The sequence below is a fragment of the Dendroctonus ponderosae genome, unplaced genomic scaffold (assembly GCF_020466585.1).
Source record: "Dendroctonus ponderosae isolate FM_Combo_2020 unplaced genomic scaffold, Dpon_F_20191213v2 Dpon_F_20191213_9, whole genome shotgun sequence".
In the NCBI taxonomy this organism is placed as follows: domain Eukaryota; kingdom Metazoa; phylum Arthropoda; class Insecta; order Coleoptera; family Curculionidae; genus Dendroctonus; species Dendroctonus ponderosae.
The window spans coordinates 7,171,673-7,197,126 of record NW_026019116.1 but is presented as its reverse complement, the minus strand read 5'-3'; the positions used below and the strand labels follow the sequence as shown (position 1 = coordinate 7,197,126).

Sequence of the window (25,454 nt, the reverse complement as noted above, 5' to 3'; positions counted from 1 at the left end):
TTCGAATTTTCCAAGCAGGGGCTGCAGTTGGGCGAGAACATCTATTTATTGGTCTGGTAAAAATCAGGCTTTCGGTCGACTTTTATGCAAATTGCATCACGTTTAGAGTCAAGTGTATTTTAGAAAGTGTGAAATTTTCAAGTCGCTACTTCCTTTGGGCTTCAAGTTCCACATGTTTTACACAGAGAGCGCGGTTGATATAAATCATCTATTTTGAATCCTCCTTTTACTCAGGTGGCAAACATCACAAACTAGTTGATTTTTATGTGGCAACTTCTTCCGATTTGTTAAAAATTGAAGTAAATTACTAGAAATGAACGAACTCAGCAAAACATGTCTTGCCACTCGATCCTGCACTTGAAAACTTCAAATTTTACTCGATTTAATGCAAAAAAGTCTATCTGTAGAGAAGCTAATTGGATATAAGAAATTCAATAGATCACATGCACTTATTTCTGGGGATCTTAATGCCTGTCATCCGGCTCGAAGGACCAAAAGCAATGCCGCGTTGTTTAAATAGTTTTGGTCTGGGGGCCAAAAAAGAATGTGAATTGCAATAATGACAAACAAACATTCTAGGATTAAGTTGAATTTAAATGTTGGCGTTAAATTGCGTGTAGCATCGGCTGGCATCTCTGCCAACCCAATAAATATTTTGGCGCCCACTCGAACGCTGACACCAGATTGGTAATAGAATTTTAAACAAACGCAATAAAAACTATAAAATACATATAAACACAATTTTAGTACACTAATAAAGCGGACGTAAAAATGATACAGGCACTTGCCACGTATGGTGCGTTTATCTTCAAAAGCTTTGTCTTCTTATCGCGTATTATTAGTGAGATTCCGGTGCATTTTCACAAATTTATTGAGTGGGTTTAATATTAGATTTACTTTGTCTGTCATCGCGTGCACTATTTTCCCCCCAGTCGTAAAATAGAATAAATTCCCGTTTATGTACGTTGTGTTAAAGGCTGCACACTCTTCTGCTGGTTGCGAGTGCAAGTTATGGGCGAGCTGTTGTAAAAAAGCTACATGGATTCTTGTAGAATGTCCGCTGGAAGTGTTAAAAGGCTTCTTTTACCTACATGGATTTGTGCAGGGGCGTTTCATCTGGCATCGGGTTTTAAACTGCATAATTTACGGAAAATCCTCAAAGAAAAAACGCAGTCAACAAGTGGTAATTTCTGACATCAATTGACTTAGCGGCCAAACAATCTGCGAGTAATTCCGTTCTCCCGGCCCGGATAAAAATTGGCCTTTTTTGTGGAATGGCATTATATCCGTGGCGAGAAATGCCCCATCTATCTTTTTCTAACCCCCGCAGAGAGTACGCGTCCCTTTTCACGTCTTTCACAAAAAGATTTACTCCCGAGGAATAAATATAGATCGGGGAATTCTTAGAGCCTGCAGTGGCGCGCAAAGTGGAACTTTCTGGACCAGCACATACTGAAAAGGACCTTTTCGTATTGGAATCCCTGGGTCCAAAGCAGCTGAAATAATTTCTCAAGATTTCTGTGTTGGTTAGATTTCCGCAGGATGAGGAAAAGCTGATGAAGAAACAAGATTTTGCGTCAATTTACAAAAGAATCGATTGTGTTTGTTTCGTCCCCGGCACTGGAAGTCCTCGGTCTCATTTCCAGCCAGAAAGGTATTTTCGAGGGAAGGAAACGCACTCAAATAAAGTGCGACGCTCTAAATCATATCTGTCAAAATTGAGAAGCGGATTTTTCAATATATACGCCTCGAAGGACCGTATGAATACCTTCACGATTTTATCTCTGGATTTTTTCATCTTTTGCCTTTTTTGTTTTCAAAGGATTTTTATTGGGGGCCCTGGTTATTTTTTTTTGACTGCGCGCCTCGTGATTTATTTGAACTTGATCTGGACGAGTTTGGTAAACAGATTTGGCTGGCTTATGAATCGGTTTGATCCGCAACAAATCAGCCAAATTGATCGATTTGTTCGTTTGTTTGATTAGCGTGGCAATTGCAAATTGTAGCAGAACTAGACTGTTGGTAGAGTTCCAACCAGATTTTTGGATGCTGATGTTTATTTTCTTTTTGTCTTTTGTTGCGATGTTACACATCTCATTAACCATCAATCAATCCATTTTATTCCTTGGGGCAAACCAGCACATTTTCAATGCCAAACATCGATAAATGTAAAATAATGCGCTCCCCCAAGGCAAAGAAGTTAATGGCAATTTTTGCTTCTTCTAACTGCCAAGGTGCTATCAGCCGATTGAAGAGTTAACGAATCGAAACTCTGTTCATTAATCATTTAACAAGCCCAATGAAAAACCTTGCATTAAGCAGCAGCAAACCAACAACACTGAAGTGGAAAATCGGCCCTGAAGAACCGTTTGCAGAGTTCCAAAAAGGCTGTTGTGGTAGTTGTCCAGACACCTTTAGCTGAACCCTATCGAATGCCGTTAAAAATTGCTCTTTTAATATACGAGGACATGTTTAGCTGTCATTAACACGAGCAAGTGTCCGTTTTAAGTCCTCGCATGCAACTGTACAGGTGCAAGAGACCTTTGCGGGCTTAATTGCAAAATGCCACACTATAATTTTAATAAGAGCTGTAATGAAATCGGCCTTTTTCTTGTTAGTTTAATAAGTTTGGGTGAACGATTTTGCGTCTTTTTTTGCTAATCAATCAAGTACCGGAACTGTCCAGTTAGAGGGCCGGTTTCAACCGATCAATGTTGGAAAATATTTAAAAGGCAAAGACAAATTTAAACAATACATAACACAAAACAAAGATGGCCTCCACCGCATGTCTTATACGGGCATCACAATGAGATACCGCTTTAAATAAATCGTCGTGCCTTATAAGTCACACCGAGGCAACAGACTTACAAATTACCGTACTTTATAACATTGGTTATAGAAGAAACTAGCCGAAGAGCTTGGCGACCATTTTTCGCTAACGTTTTCTGCACATTTTGCCCACAAAGTTTTCAAGCTAAAAAGAAAATGACGCCATCATATTGAACGGTTTTAATAACAATTTCTTAATCCTGTTATATAGCTGTCGTATAATTCAAGAGAACAAGTTTACCCATTAGTTGGCCAGCGACTTTTTAATTGTTATGTAAATTGCGATGCTGAAATAGACAAATCGATTCGAGCGACTGCTAAACGTGCCAACTAATGTGTATTTATTCAGCAAAAAATCTTGAAAAATTATTAAAATTGATGCAATTTTTGTAATTTTGCCATCAAGGCACCATGCTTTAGTAGTCGGTACTACACTGTTCGCCAAAACCAGACATTTCAAAGTAATGAATTGACCGACTAATTATTTTCGCGGCCGTTCTTCGGGTAAAAACCAGAAGACAATCAGAGTTATGCGGCGGTGAACATACGACAAGCCGGAATTTTAAAATGGCATTCTTGAACGCTTTACTTTTAGGTTTTCTTTGCCACTGTGGTGCTTTATAAGGCATGCGTGCCACTCAGCGAATTATACAGGCTACAAGTGTTTTTTTTTGCTGCTAAATACTTGTTCTTAGTTCGGTTGTTTTTTTCAGTCTGAAAATATGAAAAATTCAACACTTTTTGTGTGGAAAACCATCTGACACCTTTGTGTTTTGCTCAAGATTTTACTGATTTTTTGCCATTTATGACTGTGGACGCAAAGGAAAACTATAGACGGTTGAAGTCAACGAGAGAACGTCGATTTTTTAAATTAAAATAGTGGTTGATTCTTAACATCAGCTCATTTCGACCTAAAATGCAGTTTTGCTGCGATAGAAGCTCAGAGACTCAAGCAACTGCGAATAATGTAGATTTTTGAATGGTTGAAAAGCAACTGTAGCGGAAAAATGTTGACAATGAGGTTAAAACGGCCAAAGAAGTCGAAGTTGAGTGAATCTTAATCTAATTGAATTGCCGAACTTTGGTGAATTTGCCTGAACTTCATCAGCTTCTTCTGTAAGCACWSWSWSWGTGCTTACAGAAGAAGCTGATGAAGTTCAGGCAAATTCACCAAAGTTCGGCGATTCAATTAGATTAAGATTCACTCAATTTCGACTGCTTTGGCCGTTTTAACCTCATTGTCAAGATTTTTCTGCTATGGCTTCTTCTGTAAGCACACTCTCAGTGCTTGCAGAAGAAGCTGATGAAGTTCAGACAAATTCACCAAAGTTCGGCAATTCAATTAGATTAAGATTCACTCAATTTCGACTTCTTTGGCCGTTTTAACCTCATTGTCAAGATTTTTCTGCTATGGCTTCTTCTGTAAGCACACTCGCAGTGCTTATAGAAGAAGCTGATGAAGTTCAGGCAAATTTACCAAAGTTCGGCGATTCAATTAGATTAAGATTCACTCAATTTCGACTGCTTTGGCCGTTTTAACCTCATCGTCAACCTTTTTCTGCTATAGCTTCTTCTGTAAACACACTCGCAGTGCTTACAGAAGAAGCTGATGAAGTTCAGGCAAATTCACCAAAGTTCGGCAATTCAATTAGATTAAGATTCACTCAACTTCGACTTCTTTGGCAGTTTTAACCTCTTTGTCAAGATTTTTCTGCTATAGCTTCTTCTGTAAGCACATTCTCAGTGCTTACAGAAGAAGCTGATGAAGTTCAGACAAATTCACCAGAGTTCGGCGATTCAATTAGATTAAGATTCACTCAATTTCGACTGCTTTGGCCGTTTTAACCTCATTGTCAACCTTTTTCTGCTATAGCTTCTTCTGTAAGCACACTCGCAGTGCTTACAGAAGAAGCTGATGAAGTTCAGGCAAATTCACCAAAGTTCGGCAATTCAATCAGATTAAGATTCACTCAACTTCGACTTCTTTGGCCGTTTTAACCTCATCGTCAACCTTTTTCTGCTATAGCTTCTTCTGTAACCACACTCTCAGTGCTTACAGGAGAAGCTGATGAAGTTCACGCAAATTCACCAAAGTTCGGCAATTCAATTAGATTAAGATTCACTCAATTTCGACTGCTTTGGCCGTTTTAACCTCATCGTCGAGATTTTTCTGCTATAGCTTCTTCTGTAAGCACACTCTCAGTGCTTACAGAAGAAGCTGATGAAGTTCAGGCAAATTCACCAAAGTTCGGCAATTCAATTAGATTAAGATTCACTCAATTTCGACTGCTTTGGCCGTTTTAACCTCATCGTCAAGATTTTTCTGCTATAGTTGCTTTTCAACCATTCAAAATCTACATTATTCGCAGTTGCTTGAGTCTCTGAGCTTCCATCGGAGCCAAATCAATCTTCAAGGGGGAGATTTTTGTAGAAGAAATAAAGCTACCCTAGAAACTAGACGTTGAATGAATCGTAATCTACATACAAGCTTCAGCTTCTCATCAGCTTCTGCCGGGATGAAGAGCGCCAATCAATCTTCAAGAGAAAACCATTGGGGAAGAACTTTTTTGGTACGAAATAAATAGATCATGGAAACTAGAAGTTGAATGAATCTCAACCTACCGTAAAAGCGATCAAGTTGCCATAAACTCCATCAACCTCTCCGAGTATTAAGAGGTCCACTCAGTCATCAACACAAAACATTGGGGAAATTCTTTTTCGGTAAGAAATAAAGTTATGATGGAAACTGGAAGTTGAATGGACCTCAGACTAATTAAAAGCGAGTAAAGTTGCACCAAATGCAATCAATTTCTTCGAGTATTAAGAAGACCAATGAATCGGCATGAGAAAAACATTGAGACTTTTTTGGTAAGAAATAAACAGATCAAAGAAACCAGAAATTGAATGAACGTGAACCTACATAAATGCAAGTAGAGTTGCCTTAACATCAGCTTCGATAGCGTCAATCAACCATCAGGAGAAAAGCGTTAGGGAAATGGTTTTTGGGTAAAAAATGAATGGATCAAAGAGACTATAAGTTGAAAGAATCTCAACCTACGGAAAATCAAGTCAAGTTGCCATAAGTTCAATCAGTTTCGAGCATGAGGCCAAGCAAGGGAAATTTCCTGCACAGATCCAGCTCACACTGGAAAGCCACCAAGACCCAAAAGACGATAAATCTGCTAAACAAATCGATCGTTTCAACTAGACAGAACATAGATAATGCACTGAAAGTTGAACATTGAGTAGGTCGACTGTCAATGTAGAATTACTTGCCGCTTAAGCTGATGCCGATAAAATGGAGATCTGTTTAGAGTGGGCCGATGTACTTATGTAATTGCGTCCAATCTACGCGTGTTTATTAGGTAGAACGCTGATTATCGATTCCTGGTTTATAGAATAGCCGCCAATAACTGTTGCCATCTAGCCATCCACATTCAAGGAGGTTTCAAACTGAGATGTTTAACGGAATAGGAGGATTAGCAAACGTCAATCATTCACATCTACACTGATTTCGGAAATTAATCTTGCTCCTAATAAGTCCGGCTTGAAGGACGAGTGCTACAGAATGTTTTCATAACACTTCACGGGAAATTATTCACGTTGGTATCAGGCATTGAGGCGGCTTTATTAAGGCTTCAATCGACTGCCAGTCGGGAATTAATCAATATTTGGCTTGATTCTGTGCCATCAAGGTATCTAGTGAGACTTTTGAAAGAGCTTTGCGTCTGAGGAGCTAATTGCTAAAAGCAAAAATGGCAAAACGGTGTTCTTGTAAGCAACTTGATCGTATAAGTGGATAGTGTTAGGTAGTCCATCAGTTTAATTCACTCGGGCCGTATCACTTCTCACGATTGTTCGGTCAGATCAGGCACATTGTGAGAACCGCTCGTTATGTGTGCCTTAAGAATTTTAAACCGAAATCTTTGCTCGCAGAACTGTTAGTTAGTTATTCATGCCCATCATATATAAAATATTTATGAAACGGGCCCCGTCCAGTGTTTCTGCGATGTCTAATTGAATCATCGGGTAATATTGCCGATTTCGGCGATCAGTTACAGAAATGTTGCGTTTTCTATAAATAACCGGGCTACTTGAACATTTCTCTGCTATCGCTTGTTTACGCTTCAGGATCTCCGGAGTCACCTGGAAGTGTTACTCAAAAAGGCCGCCCAATGATAACCGGGTTCTTATCGATGTTTACTCTGTTATCACAGCAGTGATTGACTCTATTGTCGGCATTTTGTCACCACAACAAATAATTATCGGGGCGAAATTTGTGTGCTGAACACTGATAACGGTATTACGGGCTCGATTTATCAGCATCTATTTCAAAATGGCGGTCATGTCGGCCTTTGATCGTCCGATTTACGTTGTCAGCTTTCCCGATTAGATTTTAAACTTTGTATTTTGATACCACACCGTGTAACACGTTTTTGATGAATGAGGTCTGATCTGATACGGGCAAATATGGCAAATTCATCGCTTGCTGTTTCCTTTTGTGAAAAAGTCTTCAAATTGGGCCCAACTTTCAAAAGCCTCCTGGGCTGAAAAAGGGCCACTACTTACCCTCAAAAAAATACTACTACCTACAACCAAAATTTATACTTGAACCTCTCTTGAAATGCCTACTGTTCAACGTGGTCTAGGATTGAACTAGTTTCGTCTAATCGGCGTTCAGATTAAGTTCAATTCAGCCCAAGCTTTAAGCTGAGAACCTCTCCAATGCGCAAATATCGCGTTTTAGTCCATAATAACGCAGGTAGCGTTGGTTAAAAGGTTGCATAGTTTTTCCTCTGACTTCCCCAAACTTTGGGGCAAAGTATGTGAAATCCCCGTCAATAAACGGCCACTTGGAGGTGGCGTGTTCTTGTTAGACATGGCCATTTGGGCAATTAAAGAAGTTGTGTCTAAATTCATTTCAAATTGAGAGGACTGTTTTTCCCAAAAAAGCCCTTGTAAATTAAAAATAAATGTTATTACATCAAATATATATATGCAGGTGATCCAAAAATTACTGTATTTTCTTGTCGTTCGTCAACTGATTTTTTTCAAATGGATGCACCTGCTTTTGTCTCAATTTCCAGTTCTCCATTAATGGGAAAAAATTGCCAATGTCCAATGCGGATTTTCTGTTGCCCAAAATCGACAATTTTGTTCAAACAGACCGAAGGAAGCTTTATCGGAAGAAATAATGTTTTTTACTAATTATTTTCCAGATGGAAATTTCTCCTGGAATAGCTAGGGATGTAAAGATGATATTTGCGCTTTCGCAGAACAGATTTTTGTAAATGGGCCCCAATCTGCGAAACTTTTTTTTGAAAAAAAAGAAAAAGGTCAAGTGGTTCAATTTCGTCTTGAGCAGAACGTCCAGGTTTAGGCAAAATGTTTGCATGACCAAATTCTCTGAATTTAGCTTCTATTCTGGATTTCATTAAATAATTGAGCTGCTTCTATTTGAGTTGAGTTCTGTCACCGAACCCAACAATGCAGAGGATTTCGAATTTTTCTCGTTCAAACTCGCGCATGCAAAGGAATGTTTTGATTGTTCACTCATCAATTTTAAGGCTCTTTTGGGAAACGTTACTCTCATTTAAAAAACCTAAGACCCAAAAACTCACCGCTGAGTTTCAAAAGAACTTAGTCATCACTTCTAGGCCTAACTGTAGGAAATGTTGTTTAAGCAAAAATTAGGATTGCTTCACATACTGAAAGATCCAATATAACGCAGACTCTCTTTCTTCCAGAGTAATCCATATAGTTTAAAGGACGCCAGTGGAGCAGCTGATATGTCGGCGTGGACCAGTGCAGGATTGCAACCAACTACAGGGTATTATCCATATGATCCAGCATTAGCTGCTTACGGGTATGTACAAAGAAAGTTGCGTAGTTTTGTGAACAGGGGAAAAACAGACAATCTGATTGAAAGGAACGGAACGGAACAAACGACTGCGGGGACAAAACAGCCTAAAATAAATGCGAAAGCAATTTTATCGACTATTCACCGCAAAAGTGGGAAATAATGGTGCAATGCCATGACACCAAGGGCGCTATTCACCTGCGGCGTCGCGACGACAGACGTCCCTATACGCCAATCGATATACGAGCGCCTGTTTTCAGCCATTTTGTCTTAGGTTCGCATTCTATTTCCGAACGGTTTCCCAAAAATTCGGTCGTTGATTTCCCGCAGAATAAAAGGAAATTAGCAAATTTCTCGCCATATCAGCGGACGGATTAGCGTTGGCACACGCCTCTCAAGAAAGCCCTGTTTTCGATCGACAGGCTCCATAAATCCTAAACACCCATTCACGCCCCAGATTGACTGGAAAACACTAAACTCAATTAAACCATCAATCTACCCTTATAAAAGACTTAAACGCTGAGGGGAAAACTGTCCGCCTTGCCGGAGAAAAACCCCAAGTCAGCAGTGGGTCTTATATGGGGAACGGTGTGTGGTGAAAATAGGAAAGAACTTCGCTTTTTCTGAGGTTTTATTGGGTTTACTCAACAGGACTGGATCTGGGAAGTTTCCAAACGAAGCTGAAATTTATCTCTTTCAAAAAGAAATCTAGGAATCTAGCCGATGTTTGAACTCATTTTTTTTACAATCTCGATTTTATTTATTATTCAGTTCTTGTTCATCACAATTTTTTTGCCTTGGGGTCTCACTAGATTTTCGCTGTTCTTTATTATCGAACTCAAATGTATCTGCAATTTTTTAAATTATTTTTTCTTTTGTGTCAAAAGATCAATAGTGTCTCTTGTCGCATTTTGTCTACATTTGGGTTTTCCTTAAGCGCAAAACCCCATTTTTGCCAGGTGACTCCATAACGGAAAATTGGGGATTTTTTTATTTTTTGGTCTTCGATTTGTAGGTAAATGTTTGATTCGAAAAAGCCGTTGGTTGTTTTTCTCACAAACACATCATCAATTTGCGACTTGTTCTTTTGCGTACTTTGGCACGATCTGGGGCTGCTTCGGTTTGCCAATTGAAGTACTTAAATGTTGCAAAACGTCTGTTCAAAAAACATTGTACCTTTTCCTACTGACTAATGATTAATGCACAGAACGCAATGAAAAAGGTGCAATTTAACACGAACATTTCATGTTTCGCTCTCATCTAGGTTGACGGCTAGGATGTTTTGTGATAAATTACAGGTGCATTCCATATGGATGGTGGTGTTAACAATTTTTTATTGGCTTCAATCCACCGACATTCATTAAGTGCACTTGTTCCTTAAAACAGGCTACAAGGTAATTTGCAATGTGTGCTTTCATTCACTTATTCTGCCAGTTTTTCTTAGTCGTCTTCAATAGACTTTTCAATGTTTGTGTTTGTTCGCGTACTTAATTTTTGGCCGGTTGAATAAAAAATTTGAGGCTTTGAGGAGTTTGAACTGATTTGGTGTCGTCGATGTCGATGGAAGCAACGTTTCTTGATTTTTAATGAAAAATTAATCTTTGACGATGTCTGCTCGATTAGGGACCCATACATCTTATTTATGCTTCTCAAGTCGAAATTTATTAATTGAGCTCAAGGAACTTAAAGAACACATGTGAAAATTCCAATTTTTGCCAACAATATCACAAGTTCTCCAAGTTTTTTATTGGATCTAGCAAAAAAGCGAAGAATCCAACCAACCAGCTCAAGAATGGACACAGTAGATTCTTCTGAGGTGCCAAAACTATCCATTGAGCTCAGGAAATGCACCTTTCAGTTTTCGAGAGTTTTTGATCTTTAACTAAACATATCATCTAGTTACCTTCCGAGGAAATAAACAATTTATTGAGCCTAGAAAACGCTCATCTGAAACTTTGATTTCTGCATACGCATGAGCCAAAATAACCGAAACTTATGGTCAATTTCGAACAGTTTTTGAGCGTTTTCGATCTTAAATCGACGTTTTTGGTCGACCTGTGTAGGGCGTATTTAAAAATATTCATATTGCTATCGATTTTTCTGACTACATCGCTCAATCCAAGAGCTCAAGATTCGCAACGGTAAACCCTTCTGAGTCGAAAAAAAACGAAATTTAGAACCAAGCAGCTCAGAACATTGAAAATGCAAGTATTGGGCATTTTAAATCCGTTAAACCTCCGTCCACTGTCATAAAAATGGAAAATAAGCAAAATACTCAAGAGGGTGTCGAAATCAACTGAAAATTCAGGATCTCTTTAAATCGACGGCTTATTTATATTAGAATCGATTTGAAATCATCTTGATCCCAATCCTGTATATGCCGACGCCTTCCCAGTGTCTAACTGGGGCCCCCCGAAAAAAAAAGTAGCATGGAGAGTTTAATAGGGGTGAAACCACTCAAAGTATAATCAAAACTCCGCGTGCGGAAAACGGGGCCCCCATGCATTTCCCGGTCTGGCAGTTCTGCACAAAATAATTGACCGTCGTGATAAATCTGTTTTTTTTCTCCTACTGTTTTTGCGTTTTATCCTCTCAACGCGACGAATGTGTTGGGAAATGTGGGACAATTTGAGGGGTCGGTTTACCGAAAAGCCACTAAACTCTCGATGCACAGAGAGTTCGGGTTCGATGGTCGATGCGTGTCAATATCAACAATGATCGAGCCGGGGGCCTGGCCAATAATAAAAATCTCTTAAATATTTATCGCCGATCTCATTTTTTATTCAACAGATTCCGTCCTCGTCTTGTTAAACGAGGTGTCTGCAAGATTTGCCAACACAGTATTATGCTTTATCTGTTCAATTACGAATCCCATTGTTCTCCCAAAATGAAACCCGATAGTATCTGAGAAACGATTTTTTTCTTGGGGCCTTTTTGGTGTTGGGTTCGACACTTTAGTCGCGAATTTCGGCTTTGTATGGTCGGTTGGTGGCCACTTTTTTCGACACGTCTAATGTTTCCCAAATTCCGGTGTTATTTCAAGGGAAATTCCTGCTGTCCGCCAAATGCAACAAACCACAAATCCCCAACCAACCGAAGAATAATTTTCTGATTGCATGTCTGTAGGCAGTATTCCTTAATCTAATAAAAATGCCATAACAAAACGCAGTTGGGTTTATTTAATACGCGGCAGGTAGGCACCACAATGTTACGAGCTATTTACACATCGAGACTTACCCGATAACACTCGGGAAATTTTGCTTTTGTGGTGGCCTTTTTTAGGGAAACCCTTAATCACGTTAGAAAATCGCTCTTTGACTTCATTATGTTTCTTGTTGCAGATATGGTGCCGGGTACGACTTGGCAGCCAGGCGGAAAAACGCCACTCGAGAATCGACTGCCACCCTCAAGGCGTGGCTCAACGAGCACAAAAAGAACCCCTATCCGACCAAAGGCGAGAAGATCATGCTGGCTATAATCACCAAAATGACTTTGACTCAGGTCGGTTTTCCTCTTCAATTGCCGGCGATCGAGCTAATTTATGCAACTTCTTTCCAGGTATCGACGTGGTTTGCGAACGCGCGAAGAAGGCTGAAAAAGGAGAACAAGATGACCTGGGAACCGAAAAACAAAACGGAAGACGACGACGATGCCTTGGTGTCCGACAGCGACGACAAGGATAAAGATGATGATGATAAACGTGATGACATTGGTGAGTGGCGAATGGTGACAGATTTTAAACTCTCTGGGCTTTTTGTTTAAACATTCGTTATTTGGAGCTGCTCTCGCTGCTAAAAGCTGGAATATTTTCACATGTTGTCAGTCAGTTGAACCAAACAATCATACTACAGCATGCGCAGACACTCACAAAAAGTTGCACCTAGACGAGACAAACGTTCATTAATAATTGCAGGCTGTACAGATAACGCCACAGTCAAGCCTTATTAGTGACACGCTTTACTAAAAACCAAGTGCGCATGTGCATATGTCAATTTAGCGACGGCACTATTAGTGACAGTCAAGTCTGCCACTAATAAGGGCACTCTAGGCACAATTGATTTTTATTTCACATTCGATGAGAAATACCAGTATCCGCGAGTTTTCGCTAAAATATTAATTTAAAACCGGCAAATAATCACTAGATGAGTAGTGACACATTTTATAGGTTACATTAATTAAGTTCCAACAAGGTCTTATTTAGCCGGTTTTCATAACACTGCTAAAGGGCGATAGTGTCTCGAATTGATTTAGTTACAGCCTGAATTAATTATTACTGAACGGGCACTAAACATGTTCTTACGACGTCTATCGTTTCTCATTATTTAAATACGAATTTCCCGTTAAATCAGTTATATCAGTTAAATATTAAATATAGGAATGTTACAAAAATGTAATTGATTCTTTCCACCAAAGAGAAACGATTGGTGATTAAAATTACACAGTGAATCCCACAAAGCAAAAACCCCCGTCTAAATGAGACAAACGATAATTGGACTAGAAGTTGAGAACAAATCGAAGATATTAATTTATTAATTTAGTCCAACGTTTAAATCAACTCCTTATTGCAAATTGCAAAGTCAAGTTTTACAGGGTTTTTCATTCATATTTTTCGTAGTTTTCTTCAACGGGATTGACTACACAGGGTGGGCAAAACTGGCCGTTTTTATCGGTTATATCGGAAAACTCCAACAGTTACCAAAAAAATCGTGTCATGGATCCTATGAGCTCGAGTTTTCAGTAATGGAAAATTTGCGCTTCTAAATTTTTTCTTTGCTAATTTGTTCATGGAGATACGGGGTTAAACTGAACAGTTTCTTCTTCGACATAATTTTTTGGCTTCTTTATTACAGGAAATATTCGAAACATACATTTTTAATCGACTCATTTCCATCGACGAACACCCTGTGTATTTTGAAGCCTGAAAAATTGAGTTTAATTCATGCGGTTTCTTGGTAAATTTGTGGCCAAAAATGACAGTTTGCTAAAATGTCTTCAATTTTCACAGTGCGGTGAATTAAACAAATGCAAACGCGTGGAAATTTGACCATAATTTCTGCATTCATTTAAGATCCGCAACCCTGCCAAAGTGTGGAATTTTTCCGTAATTTTTCGAAAATCCTCGCGTGCTGGATCTCAAATTCACAATAATTACCACAAAACAGTTTTTATGGGCAGAATTCGGCGAAGGAAATTAGGAAACAATAGAGAGCTAAAAGCCTAAAGGTTGTATTGAAGGGCCCCGTTCTCCACGATTTTATAATTGAATGAAACCCCAGCCCTTCTGATATAATTAAGGGTTATACAGTTAGGGGGAGAGATCTTTATTTAAAGCTGTTTAGAGGGTGAAACTCATGCTCATAGACCGGGAGCTTTTCGGATTACACCTTCTTTTCCCTAAGTGGACTCGAACCTGAGTATGTAGCAAAAAACCTGCAGTCTATCAGGGAAAGAACCCATTTTTGGCCTGCTCGTTTGCTCTAGTCGGGAAACAATCAATTTTTGGTGGTTGAGTTTTATAGATGTCTGCAAACTCTCCCAGTCTAACGTGGACTGGCGAGGGATAGAACGGCACATTAACTGCGAATGTGATTACAGAGGGTAAAGGGTGTCAAAATGAAAATGATATTTTATTAAGAGAGAGTGGGCATTGCTTTTTGGGGGGGAAACGATACGAAATTGGGGCTCATTGTCGGTTAGGCTAATTGCGATGGATGGCACCTTATTACTGTGGTGGTTTTGGCCTGTTTGCAGATATCCATGGGAGAATAAAATCGGAGCGGTCCAACAAGGACCTGGAGGACGACGATATGACTGACGAGGATCGAAAAGAGGATATCTTGGGTAACAGTATGCACCATATTCTGGGCAACGGTTACAGTCTAAAAGCGGAAATTAAAAACTCAGACTGTGGCGTTCCGTTGCCTCCGTCCAAGCCCAAGATTTGGAGTCTCGCGGACACCGCTGCGTGCAAGACTCCTCCTCCTCCACCTCCGGCGCAGGGGGGACAGTGGTTGGGGAGTTCGAACGGATTCGCGTTACCGAGCTCTAGGTATGTGTATGGCAGTCCTTAAGCGGTTTATCGGTAGGGGGAGTGGGAGTTAAGAATCTTTTAAAAACCAAAATTCCTTGTGAGTATGCACTGATTGCTCACCGAGTCCACGTGAACTTAACGGCGACAAATTTTGCTTGCAGATACAACTCGAACAGCGGATTCCTGCCCAGCCACTGCCAGCAGGGGTTTCCGGAAGTTCAAACCGACACCCCGCCGCAAACTCCCCCGAACATGAAACTCCCCACTATAACGGGCAATGTGCCAGCTGGTCAAGGGGCCCCTTGCATAGGAGCAGCCTCCAATGGAGGCTACTCTCAAAACTCGACTAGCAGTTTTCTTGGAGGCTTCGGACGGATCCACAGCCCTCAACGTGCTCAACCCGCCAACGGAGCTCAACAGATGAACGCCTCTAGTAATGTTGCGGACAATGCTGCCTTCAAGCCGTTCTATAAAAGGTAAGAATTTGTCCGCGTTGATGATTTTGGGGCCGGATGGGGCACGGGATGGAGTGCTATCAGCTGTTGTGTCCGCTTGATGATGCTCAACCAACCAACATTCTGTTCCGCTTCATGAATGTAAAGAGGGTTTTTTAAATGCTGGACGAATTCCCACGGGTTATCAGTATACAGGGCGATTGAAAATTAGAGAACCGATCCCCGGTGTTTAGAAACTAAAAAGGTGGATTGTTCTAATTCTAACCGGGAATACAACAATCGACTTTAGGGTCCACTGCAGTAGAAGCGTAGTTGTCTTTTATTTATTTCAATAAGGATGTTTCTTCGTCTCTCCTACTTTTTCCATCACATGAGCAGCACTTGTCCCCCAAGTTCAAAATCGCTTTCCATTAAACATTCACTTAATACTCTCTTCATTATTTAGTTCACATTTGTCGCCAATAAAAAAGTTTCACTGGTTTTGGGGTACGGGATGGAGTGGTAACAGCAGCTGTGTTGGCTTAATAGTCTTCAACTCAAAAAAAGTCGCTTGGTTTGAAGGAAAATAAGGAGGGTTTTTTAAGTGCTGGTTCAATTTTTACGGCTTCTCATTATACAGGGCGTTTTAAAACTGCGGATCTGCCTCTCCGTCTCTATGGCCAAATCGATAGTTTTAGGTCGATTTTTGTGAAAGTTGGACAATTAAACAGCGCATACACAAAGCGAGTTAATCGTTAACTCTAGTACGGGCGCAAATGTTCCTTTTTTCTTTTAATAATAGCGTTATTTCGTTGTTTACGCTGCCCTGCAAGAACCGTTACTTTCCTTCTGGTTCCTACCGGACCTTATTTCTTTAATTTAATACTACTTATTGACGATTTCTCGAGAAGATTCTTACAGGGTTCTGTTGAACATGTTTTGTCGTGCGTTCTTAACCGATTTTTTCTTTCTTTTCAGCGCGCAGAATCTAAACGGAGGATTTGTGTCTCCGGTTTGAGGCTGCTGGACTTTGAAAAGTAAGTAATTTGTCCTAAAATCATCCCGAATAGTTAAACTTATCAGCCTCGTTAACAGCGAGGCGAGCGTTTCTGTGGTTGTTCATTCATTAATCGTTAAAAACGGTTAGCTTAACTAATGCCTCTCTTCCACTGCTCCACCCACCGTATTGTTCTTCAGCCGCAATGAATGAAAACCCAATCGCCACCTTCAAGACATTGACAAATGGAACAAGATCTCGATCAGCTGAAAGCTCCGGCTTTATATCCTGTTTGGTGTTCGTCTTTCTCTTGCCTACCTTTTCCACTTTCTATGTCTTTCTTTTTCGATTTGGATAATAGAGAGGATTGATTGTTCGTGCATGGACAGGCAAACGAGGCGGCACAGCAATTATTTGTTCACTCAATGGGATTTTTTGGTTCAATTGTGAAGAATTTTTGTTTGCTTTCGATATTCGTCCCATCCGCATGTCAATTTTGGTGTCTTCTCACTCTGCAAGATTTCAGTTTTCAATCAAGTTTTCTTCAGGTCGTGAATCAGCTTTAAGAAACGCTTCAGAGCGGAGCAACGGTAGAGTCGTATGAGAGCGATTGATTTCAAATAATGCCCAGTCGCCTAACAAAACAAATTGCCGATGGAAGATTAGAGGAAAACAATTTAAAATTCTTCGACTTTATCTCCATTGTAAAGGTGTTTCTTAAGAATGTATTATGTCATAGTCAGATTGGTTTCCTTTTAGATGCTGGTCGCGATATGTAGAGGGAATTAATAAGGTTGCCTTGGGAAAGAACCTATTTGAGGCTTAACTACTGGGAATAGTGAAATCTTAATTGAATATTAATTGAAAGCAAACAACAATGAATGTTCGATGTAGATTTTGTTTGTTTCAGGATGATCAACTATAAGGGGCATGTGCAAGGAACAAACCAGTCTTAAGGATCGTTGGATACAGAACGGCTCTGTATATATTTACATAAATATATAATAAAGTGTACATTTGTATAATTGCATTTTAGTAATTTATCTGTGATACTGAACAAAACCAATACGACGGTGGCAATGGGAACTATTTTCCTCTAAAGGAAAATTGTATTTTCTTCTACATATACGATTATTAGTCAAGTTTGGCATGGAACAGAGTTTCACATTTGGATCATTTTTAGCTCGAATAAAAACGATTCTGTTCCATGTTCGACTGAAATTGCACAGAGAACTATATGATAAGACGACCAGTTAATCGTTTTTTACATGTTTCCAATATTTTTGCAACATAATAGGCACGAGTAATTCGAATCACTGTTCAGGCCAGAGTTCCTATTTTGGACAAGTTGCTCTTAAGGCTGTAGTTTTGCATGTTACAGAAAGTGGACGCGAGCGATCTCTTCTCGCCAAACTCAACCATCTTATATTTACTTGAAAACCTGTCATCGCGTCCAATTTTATACGTAATCATTGTTAATTTTGTGTCTTTTAGCCAATTGTTATTTGAGAACGTTTACCATATCACTGAACAAACTGCAAGATTTTTAATATTATTATATTATTATTATTATAATTATTATGAAGTCTAACTAATTATATATTTTGTTGGCTCTTCTTTAAGCCCGATTTTTATTTATGTATATACGTTTCTCTGTTTGTTGTATATATTTAGATGTAAAATATTATATATTGTCTTTATTGAAATAAATAATTAACAGACTTTGACGACTAGTGTTTTACTTTTCTACTGCACACGCAACATACATTTCCTTCATCGAGCTTATGAAATGATCGCGTAAGTTTATTTTGTGAATAAGTACATTTTTATTGAAAKAATTTTGGTGTTAAGATTGTTAGGTAAAAATGAAGCGATYTAAATATATTCCAGGGAAAACTTCATGGATATGGTGCAGAAACAAGGAGCAGGGGTCTTCTTGCTCTTTCTTAAGTGTTTGATTAATGGTTACTAAATTTTCTCTTTCATCTGTCTGTCAACTGATTCAATTTTTCCAAATTTCTTAGATAAATTACAACAATTTTTTTATCACCCTATAAACCGTAGGAGGAACCGTGAAAACAAAATAGTCGTTGACTAATTATTGTAGAAACATGTCTTTGATCTCTCTGTTAAACGCTCGTAAGTCCAGTGCTTATTTCTATAAATCCGTCACCTTCATTGATTTGTTAATAATTAATTTATAATTTATAATTAGCTTAATAGATTAAGCATTACAAAGGCAAAGATGCAAATTGTCTTAAACCGTTTTACAAATTTACAAGATTTGAAGGTGCAAAAACTTGGGGTCCACCGTGTCAATAATCATCTTTTACTCCTTAGGACCAATTAGATGTTTAGAATATTATTATTTTATTAAATACTTCCATGCTACCATTAACATCATCATCATCATCGTTAATACAACATTAATCTTTAAGGAATATTGGCAAACCAAGAGATTAATGAGATTTTATACACAAATCACCTGTAGATCGATTCCAATTGATCAATTCGTTTGTGTTCAAAAGATAGTGAATATTGAGTTAACTTCGGGTTTGCCCCCGCTCAAACTGAGCCAAAGTTTCCGTTCAAACTAAGAGGATCCATTTGGCCAAAACTCAAAAATCTGCACAAATACCCCAGAAGCTTCCAATTTTTCGTTCCAAATAAATATGCAAGTGAAACAAGGCCATTTTACTAGTCAACTAATATTGAAGGATCTGCCGTAAAAACATGGAAATCGGTTTCAAGCCAACAAACAATCTAAGCTTTTAAAAGAAAAAAGCCTCCAATATCGGTGGTTTCCTGAACTTTACAAGAAAAATTAGGCTTTTGATCCATTGTAGGAAGTTGTTTGGTGCTTTTTCTTCTAGTAGATTTTATTTAGTAAAAAGCAACTTTTGAATCGACTTTCTCTCAAGAATGTAATTAAAAAATTGCCAAAACTGTAATTAGACTAGAAAAGCCATCCACTAAAGATATGAAAGAAACAAGTGAGAATTAACACCTTAATATTAAAATAGTAATGGGAATAATCGAGAATTCGTAAAGCAGATGCGATTATTCAAGACACAAACTGCAAAAAATGTGCAAAATAAGCGCCGTTTAAATGTGAACGGCACTCAACTTGGTCGGTTTTCCTATAAATTATCAAACATATTGAGTGAAATTTTGGAATTATTGTCATAGTGTGGATCGATTCATTTGCTCTTGTGTTCTATTCAAGACGGAATTGATGTTGAATTCTGACCGAACTTTGCACGGAAACTTCGGATTTTGGTCGATTGAAGAAAGTTGCTTGTGCTTCCTTCCTAGTAGGTTTCTTTCAAACTCAGAAACGATTTTCTTTTCTAGATGAATCTAGTTACACAATTGGGTTAAATTTGCAAAACGACCCAGGAAACTGAGCATGTTTCTTATACAAAATAAGTGAAAGAAAATAATCATCAAAACTAAGCTAGTAAAAACGAAACAAGCTACTGAAAAATCTGAATGATTAGCGCAGTTCAAAACCATTATGAGACATTATTTACAAAATTTTGCTTTTGTGCAAGTCATCGTTTTCCCTCACCGTTCCAATTAAAAGTTGTTCTTGGTTTTCCACTTACTTTCCTCCTTCCAAGACTTTGGGATCGATTTTCCCAAAAAAACTCGAGTTGATAAATTGGTTAAATCTACAAGAGAACAAAGCTTCCACTAGTCTGGAAGAAATTGTGCGAGTAGAACAGAGAGAAATAACAATGAGAAAACTATCAAAAATTCTCTAAACCAGACACGATTTTTTAAAGATATGAACTGCAATAATGATGTTATAAAAGGAAGCCAACAAGGTTGAAAATTTGCAAGACAAGCGCAGGTTAAGTGTGACTTAAGAAAAAATTCAATGAGAATCGCCGATTTTTTTGTGTGATTCAGCAACAAATCTGAGCAAAAGTAGGTTGTAGAGAGAAGTGACGAGAAGACCAAAGCTTTTTTGGTAACGAATTAAAATCTATGGAATTTACAATAAAATTCTCGCAAAGTTTACGCTTTAGCAACAATAAGTAAAAATAACAAATTAATATTTAAATAATGATTAGAAATCTGAGTACGAGTTTTCAAATCACAATAAAATTAAGTGCAGTGCCTAATGAAAAAGGCCTTAAATACGTGAATAACGACGAGAAATCTGAGTCTTCAAATAGCCCAACGGTTTAAATACATTTCGTGCTGTTGTGAAGAGTGTTTTAGATGAAATAAAGGAACTTGGAATAACTTGCAAGGACATACAAAAAAGTGAACTATAACCACTGATTTAAAGTGAGTTCTGGAAGAAATAATCAGTATAAATGGAAATAATTTTCCGATAAATGACGGACAAAGTTTACAGGATAAATTCGAATGGATAAGCACGAAGTCGGAAATAGGTGAAAACCCGAAAACTTCTTTCCTTAGTCGGAAATTGTAGGTTGTAGGTTTAATTTCAGCATTCATTTCATTTTGATAGAACAATCTACGAAGATTTTTGTGGGTTTAAAAGTGTTTTCTAATAAATCTAACCGAAAGCCGGTACCACTGAGTAATTAATTATCCCGGCGTTTTTTTTCCACGACTACCCGCTGAGTACCATAGGAAGGAAGTGGTTCCCTACTGGTAGCCCATACTGACTTTCGAAATGAGCCATAAAACACAGAAAATGTCAATGTAAATATGGGGGAATAAATTTCGAAAGAAAGAGAAACACACTGGGCGTCGTTGAACAAATGTTCCTCGTTTGACGATTATATTATTGGATTAAGGATATGGGTTCGAATTTATGTTGAATGTAAACAGGTGATCATATAAAACATCTATAATAACCAGCTGAAAGTTCAGAATTTACATGGGATATATGGTAGAGTCGGGATCTACAGGTGGTGTCAAATAATAAATGGTTCAGTTACGAAGGAATGTTCGAAACGTTCTCTCATTTTCGCTCGGTAATTTTAACGATGATTGGACAGCGAAACTGACCGGCATCGAGAGCATAAAATCCCGGGGACAGTGAAAAGGGGGTCTCGAAAAGCCGATTTCATTAGCCTTTCAATGGAAGATTTAGTTTTCGGCTACCGGTCTTCAAATTTCTAGCATCGACCGGTTACGGCCATTAGCGTAATTGGATTTTATGGTCTGGTTCATTTGCTCGACTTCGTTTATTTTGAGCACAACCGGAGGAATGCCTGATCCTAAATCATTAAATACCAATACGACCAGATAACGACGGAAACACTCTCCAATCAGATAGCGCAGAGCGAATTCAGGCTAGAAATAAAATAAATTTTCCCGCGGCATGATATCCAACCACACAAAACCATATTAAAAGCCTAAAATGGCCTTAACACTAAATTTTACAAAAGATAGACGAAGATACACGAGCAGATAAGAGTGAAAAACGTTATAGTTACTCAAACAATGAGGTAGTCGCGCTGAAGATGTCATAAATTACCCCCATGGGGTCGAGGCTGCCCTCTCGACCCCCCTCGGACTATATGGCGCGACGTATTATCGTGTAGAAGCATTCTACAGGGTGTTATGCTAAATAACATTATGCACATTTCAGATTTTCATATCGTAGAACCGTGATAATGTCTTTAGCTCACATCTACATCGATTACTTTTGAACTATCGTCCATTCATTTGCTCAATATCAACAGCTAAACCTAGGAAAATGAGCATTTTTCATAATTCTGTGCAACGATTTTCATTTTTAAAACTAGTGTTTCATTGGAAATTCGGTCTAACGTTTTGAAAATATACGTGGCTAACATCTTCAGTGGATGTGTGAGTTTACTCAAACAATACTGTGGTCTTTGTCCTTTTACTCAACGGTAAAACTGAATAAAACGGCTAAAAAACACGAGATAATTGCACCAAACCAAGGAACTAGGCATGGGTAACACAGTTGTTGCCACTCTCTGAGTTAATGAGTTATAACTCATTTATCAAAGCGGATTAAAGCATTACGACCCGAAACGGGAGTTTTATCATCTTAAAAAAGTCATCAACATTTTCTTAAAGTAAGGTTTTTCAAGCAACGGAACTGACTGCGCCAGTGCGTTGGGTTGGCACACTAATCCATGAGCGCGGCACTGCGCCAACACCTAAAAATTCACTGAGTTGCCCAGACTTACAAGGAACAAGCGATTGGACAAAAAGTGATAAGTACTTGAGACGTGAAAACGTAATAAGTACTGAAGCAAGCAAAACTTTGAACGACTTTGAAAAATTAGAAACGTTTTTTCAGTTAAAAGTGCGTATTATCACCAAAAACTGTCTTTGAATCATATTTTTTCAAGACTTTACTATTTTAAAGGCAAGAAAAGCAAAAATTTCTACTGCCAGAAACAACTATTTTCATGATCTTGTGGCAAATTGGTTAAGCGATTTTAGTAGTGACTTGAGTTGAGGAAGGTACACAATTTTTTCAGTAATTTTCACCGTTCAATATTCTCCGTCTAAAATCTTCAACTGGGAAAATAGATTGTTGACTGAAAATATTCAATAAAAGTTATGGCCATACTCAAGGATCCAGTTTTCTAGTTGAAGATTTTGCAAAATCAAATCCAATTTGCTCTCATTTCATTGAATGATGAAGATGAATGAATAAATTGCGCAGATTTATCTTCATCTCATTCATTCCCGCATATTTAGCTTCCTCAAAATCTGAAGCAAGGTGAAGAAACATTTATAATTCTCTTGCTTCATTTACATTAAGTTACATCTACTGCTTCGTAAGTGAATAAAACAAACGTGATACAAAAAACACACATTTACGCCTAAAACGTGAAGATTGAACACTAAATGCATGAAAAGTAGATGAGTGTGAAGATCTAGAAGTGTTTCTCTTTAGCTTCCTTCATATTTCGACCTCGCACTTAATGAAACGAAGAGAAAGGTATGCAACTTTTTTGAGAAAACTGCCAGCATTTCCTTATCGATGGTTCACTTGCTATAAAGGCAATTTAGTTCTCTCTGGAATTCTGTAAAAATGAGCGTTCTTGCTCAGTTTGCTTCCGAGAAATGAGCAAAAACGGGACGGAAAACATGAAATATTGACCTAATCTTGCACCTAAGTGTCTGATATTTAAATTTCGCAAATTTCTCTTCATCTCATTCAGTAACGCACATTTACCTTCGTCAAAATCTAAAGCAAGCTGAAGAAACATTTCTAATTCTCTTGCTTCATCCACATTAAGTTACATCTACTGCTTCGTAAGTGAATAAAACGAACGTGAAACAAAAAACACTTAAAATGTAAAGATTGAACACTAAATGCATGAAAAGTAGATGAGTGTGAAGATCTAGAAGTGTATCTCTTTAGCTTCATTTATATTTCGACGTCGCACTTAATGAAACGAAGTGGAAGGTATGCAACTTTTTCGTTTATTTTCATCTTTCAATATTCTTCTTCTAGAATCTTCAATAAGAAAACTACAATGTTGAATAGGAATATTCAATAGAAATTAAGGAAATATTCAAGAATCTAGTTTAAGTTTTCAAAGAATCAATCAAATGTGCTTGCATTTTAATAAACCTTGAAGGTGAATGCAGAAATTATGTGGATTTCTTTTCATTTGATTGAGTATTTGTCACTGCTTTACCTGAGCAGAAAAAAAATTGCGCTTTAAAAATGTCTAATTGTCGTTTCGTTCCATTTGTTCTTTGTGTACTTTCCTCGTGTTATTTAGCAATTTTCAGAGGTCGCTTGAGTACCAGAATTAGCATTTTGAAGGCAATTCTGCAACATTTATCTTCAGTTTGCTGTCATTGTGATTAATTTGCCTCATTCTTCACTATTTATTTAATTATTCATACACTTTGATTGCTTGCTTTCCAAGTTTTGTCTGCATCTGTTACTATTCTATTTTGGGCTTTTGTTTGCTTGTATCTTTACCTACTTTTCTCACCTTTTTTAGTCGGTTCATTCTGACCAACTTCTGGAGACACCGACCGATATGAGCACGTGTGATGATGTTCGTTAATAATGTTGTCGAAACGTAATATATAATTTCGAATAAACTGCGACTTCAAAATGTGAAAATGCTCCTTTGAGTATATGGAGCATTCTATTGCTTGGAGAAAAAAGTCCACTATTGCCGTGCAATTGCGTAAAAGTTGGAACAGAAAATCACCTTGCTTTAGTTAAATGGTGGCGGTTAAACCCGCATCAAATTACTGCAAGAATCGTCCGCTGATGGTCCTTTTGGGCAATTGAAAAAGAACCCCAGAGTCAGAATGTCACCCTGTATGCCGATAAGCATCAATTTCGGCTCTCTTGTCACAAATTTGAATATGTTAATTTCGGCGTGTAGTTTTGGTCCTTTTGACTTTGTATTTATAGTAATGCGTTTCGTGGAGGTCTGTACCTTCCTAACGGGGTGTCGACACGAAATTTAATGGGTCGTCAGTCTTTGTCTTTCGATTTTTGCGTGTGTGCGACTCGCAACTGAGACACTTTGTCACCGGGAATTAACATTCGATTTTCCACATTTATTTTGTATCAATAAAACGGATCGCTGAATTGCTGTTTGTCAGGCATTGCCGCCGAAATACTACCAATACTTTACGTCTTCCAGTTGTGCGCATCCAAGACTGCACGGAACGATTTTCCTCGAGCCTAAGAGTTTGCAACACATTGCAAAAGATCGAATTGAGCATCACCCACTAGTTAAAGATATTTTTGTAGATCCGATCAACACCGGGGCTTTAGTGCACCTAACGCAAAGAAAATCCTACCGACTGCGCCAGTTCTGAACTTTGCTTATAACTAGAATCGAAGGGATGATGGAGCGTTTGATGATATTTCAAAGGCATTTGCGGGGCTGGTGAAAAAAACGTTCCAGAATTGTCTTAAATTAAATTAAAGAAAAGCGACTCCAGGAGAGACAAGAGCGCGAAACAATAGAAATTCCTAACGAGGCAGGTACACGGCGGGGGGCGCAGCACGAGGGGGCGCCCAGCCAGTGGCGCCGCACCGGTCGCATACTCTTCTTCAACATCGGCGATAAATTACGTGACCGGGAGGGCTCACGAGCAGCAAGCAGCCAACTCTCCGCACGAAGACAATAAGACAATGGGACAAATGTACGAAGAACCTCGCGCGTGGTTTATGGCTAACTAACCACCACAATACCATGAGCCTCAGCTCTAAATAATAGTCGAACTACTTTCGATAAGTTAGTTACTTGATTTTTTTACAAACTTCTTTTTGGGTATTTCGCCTCAAAAATTTTTGTTTTTAAAAGACAGAATTTCCTCACGTCTTTTATTACAGATTGATAAATA

At 38.4% G+C, this 25,454-nt stretch overlaps 1 protein-coding gene across 5 annotated transcripts in view; it reads left to right on the top strand.

Annotated features, from left to right (window-relative positions):
- Positions 1 to 17,173, top strand: part of LOC109539386 (homeobox protein araucan) — a 49,195-nt gene extending 32,022 nt beyond the window's left edge. For 2 of the 5 annotated variants that reach the window (XM_019907101.2, XM_019907104.2), the window contains 6 exons: positions 8,577 to 8,695; positions 12,031 to 12,190; positions 12,248 to 12,401; positions 14,441 to 14,738; positions 14,882 to 15,196; positions 17,062 to 17,173. In XM_019907101.2, coding sequence (XP_019762660.1) covers positions 8,577 to 8,695; positions 12,031 to 12,190; positions 12,248 to 12,401; positions 14,441 to 14,738; positions 14,882 to 15,196; positions 17,062 to 17,107 — 1,092 coding nt within the window. In that variant the 3' untranslated portion in view covers positions 17,108 to 17,173. Of the gene's footprint in view, positions 1 to 8,576; positions 8,696 to 12,030; positions 12,191 to 12,247; positions 12,402 to 14,440; positions 14,818 to 14,881; positions 15,197 to 16,132; positions 16,192 to 17,061 lie in introns of those variants that run through there. The other 3 variants (XM_019907103.2, XM_019907102.2, XR_007282277.1) reach the window with 3 other exon arrangements.
- The last annotated feature ends 8,281 nt before the right edge of the window (positions 17,174 to 25,454 follow it).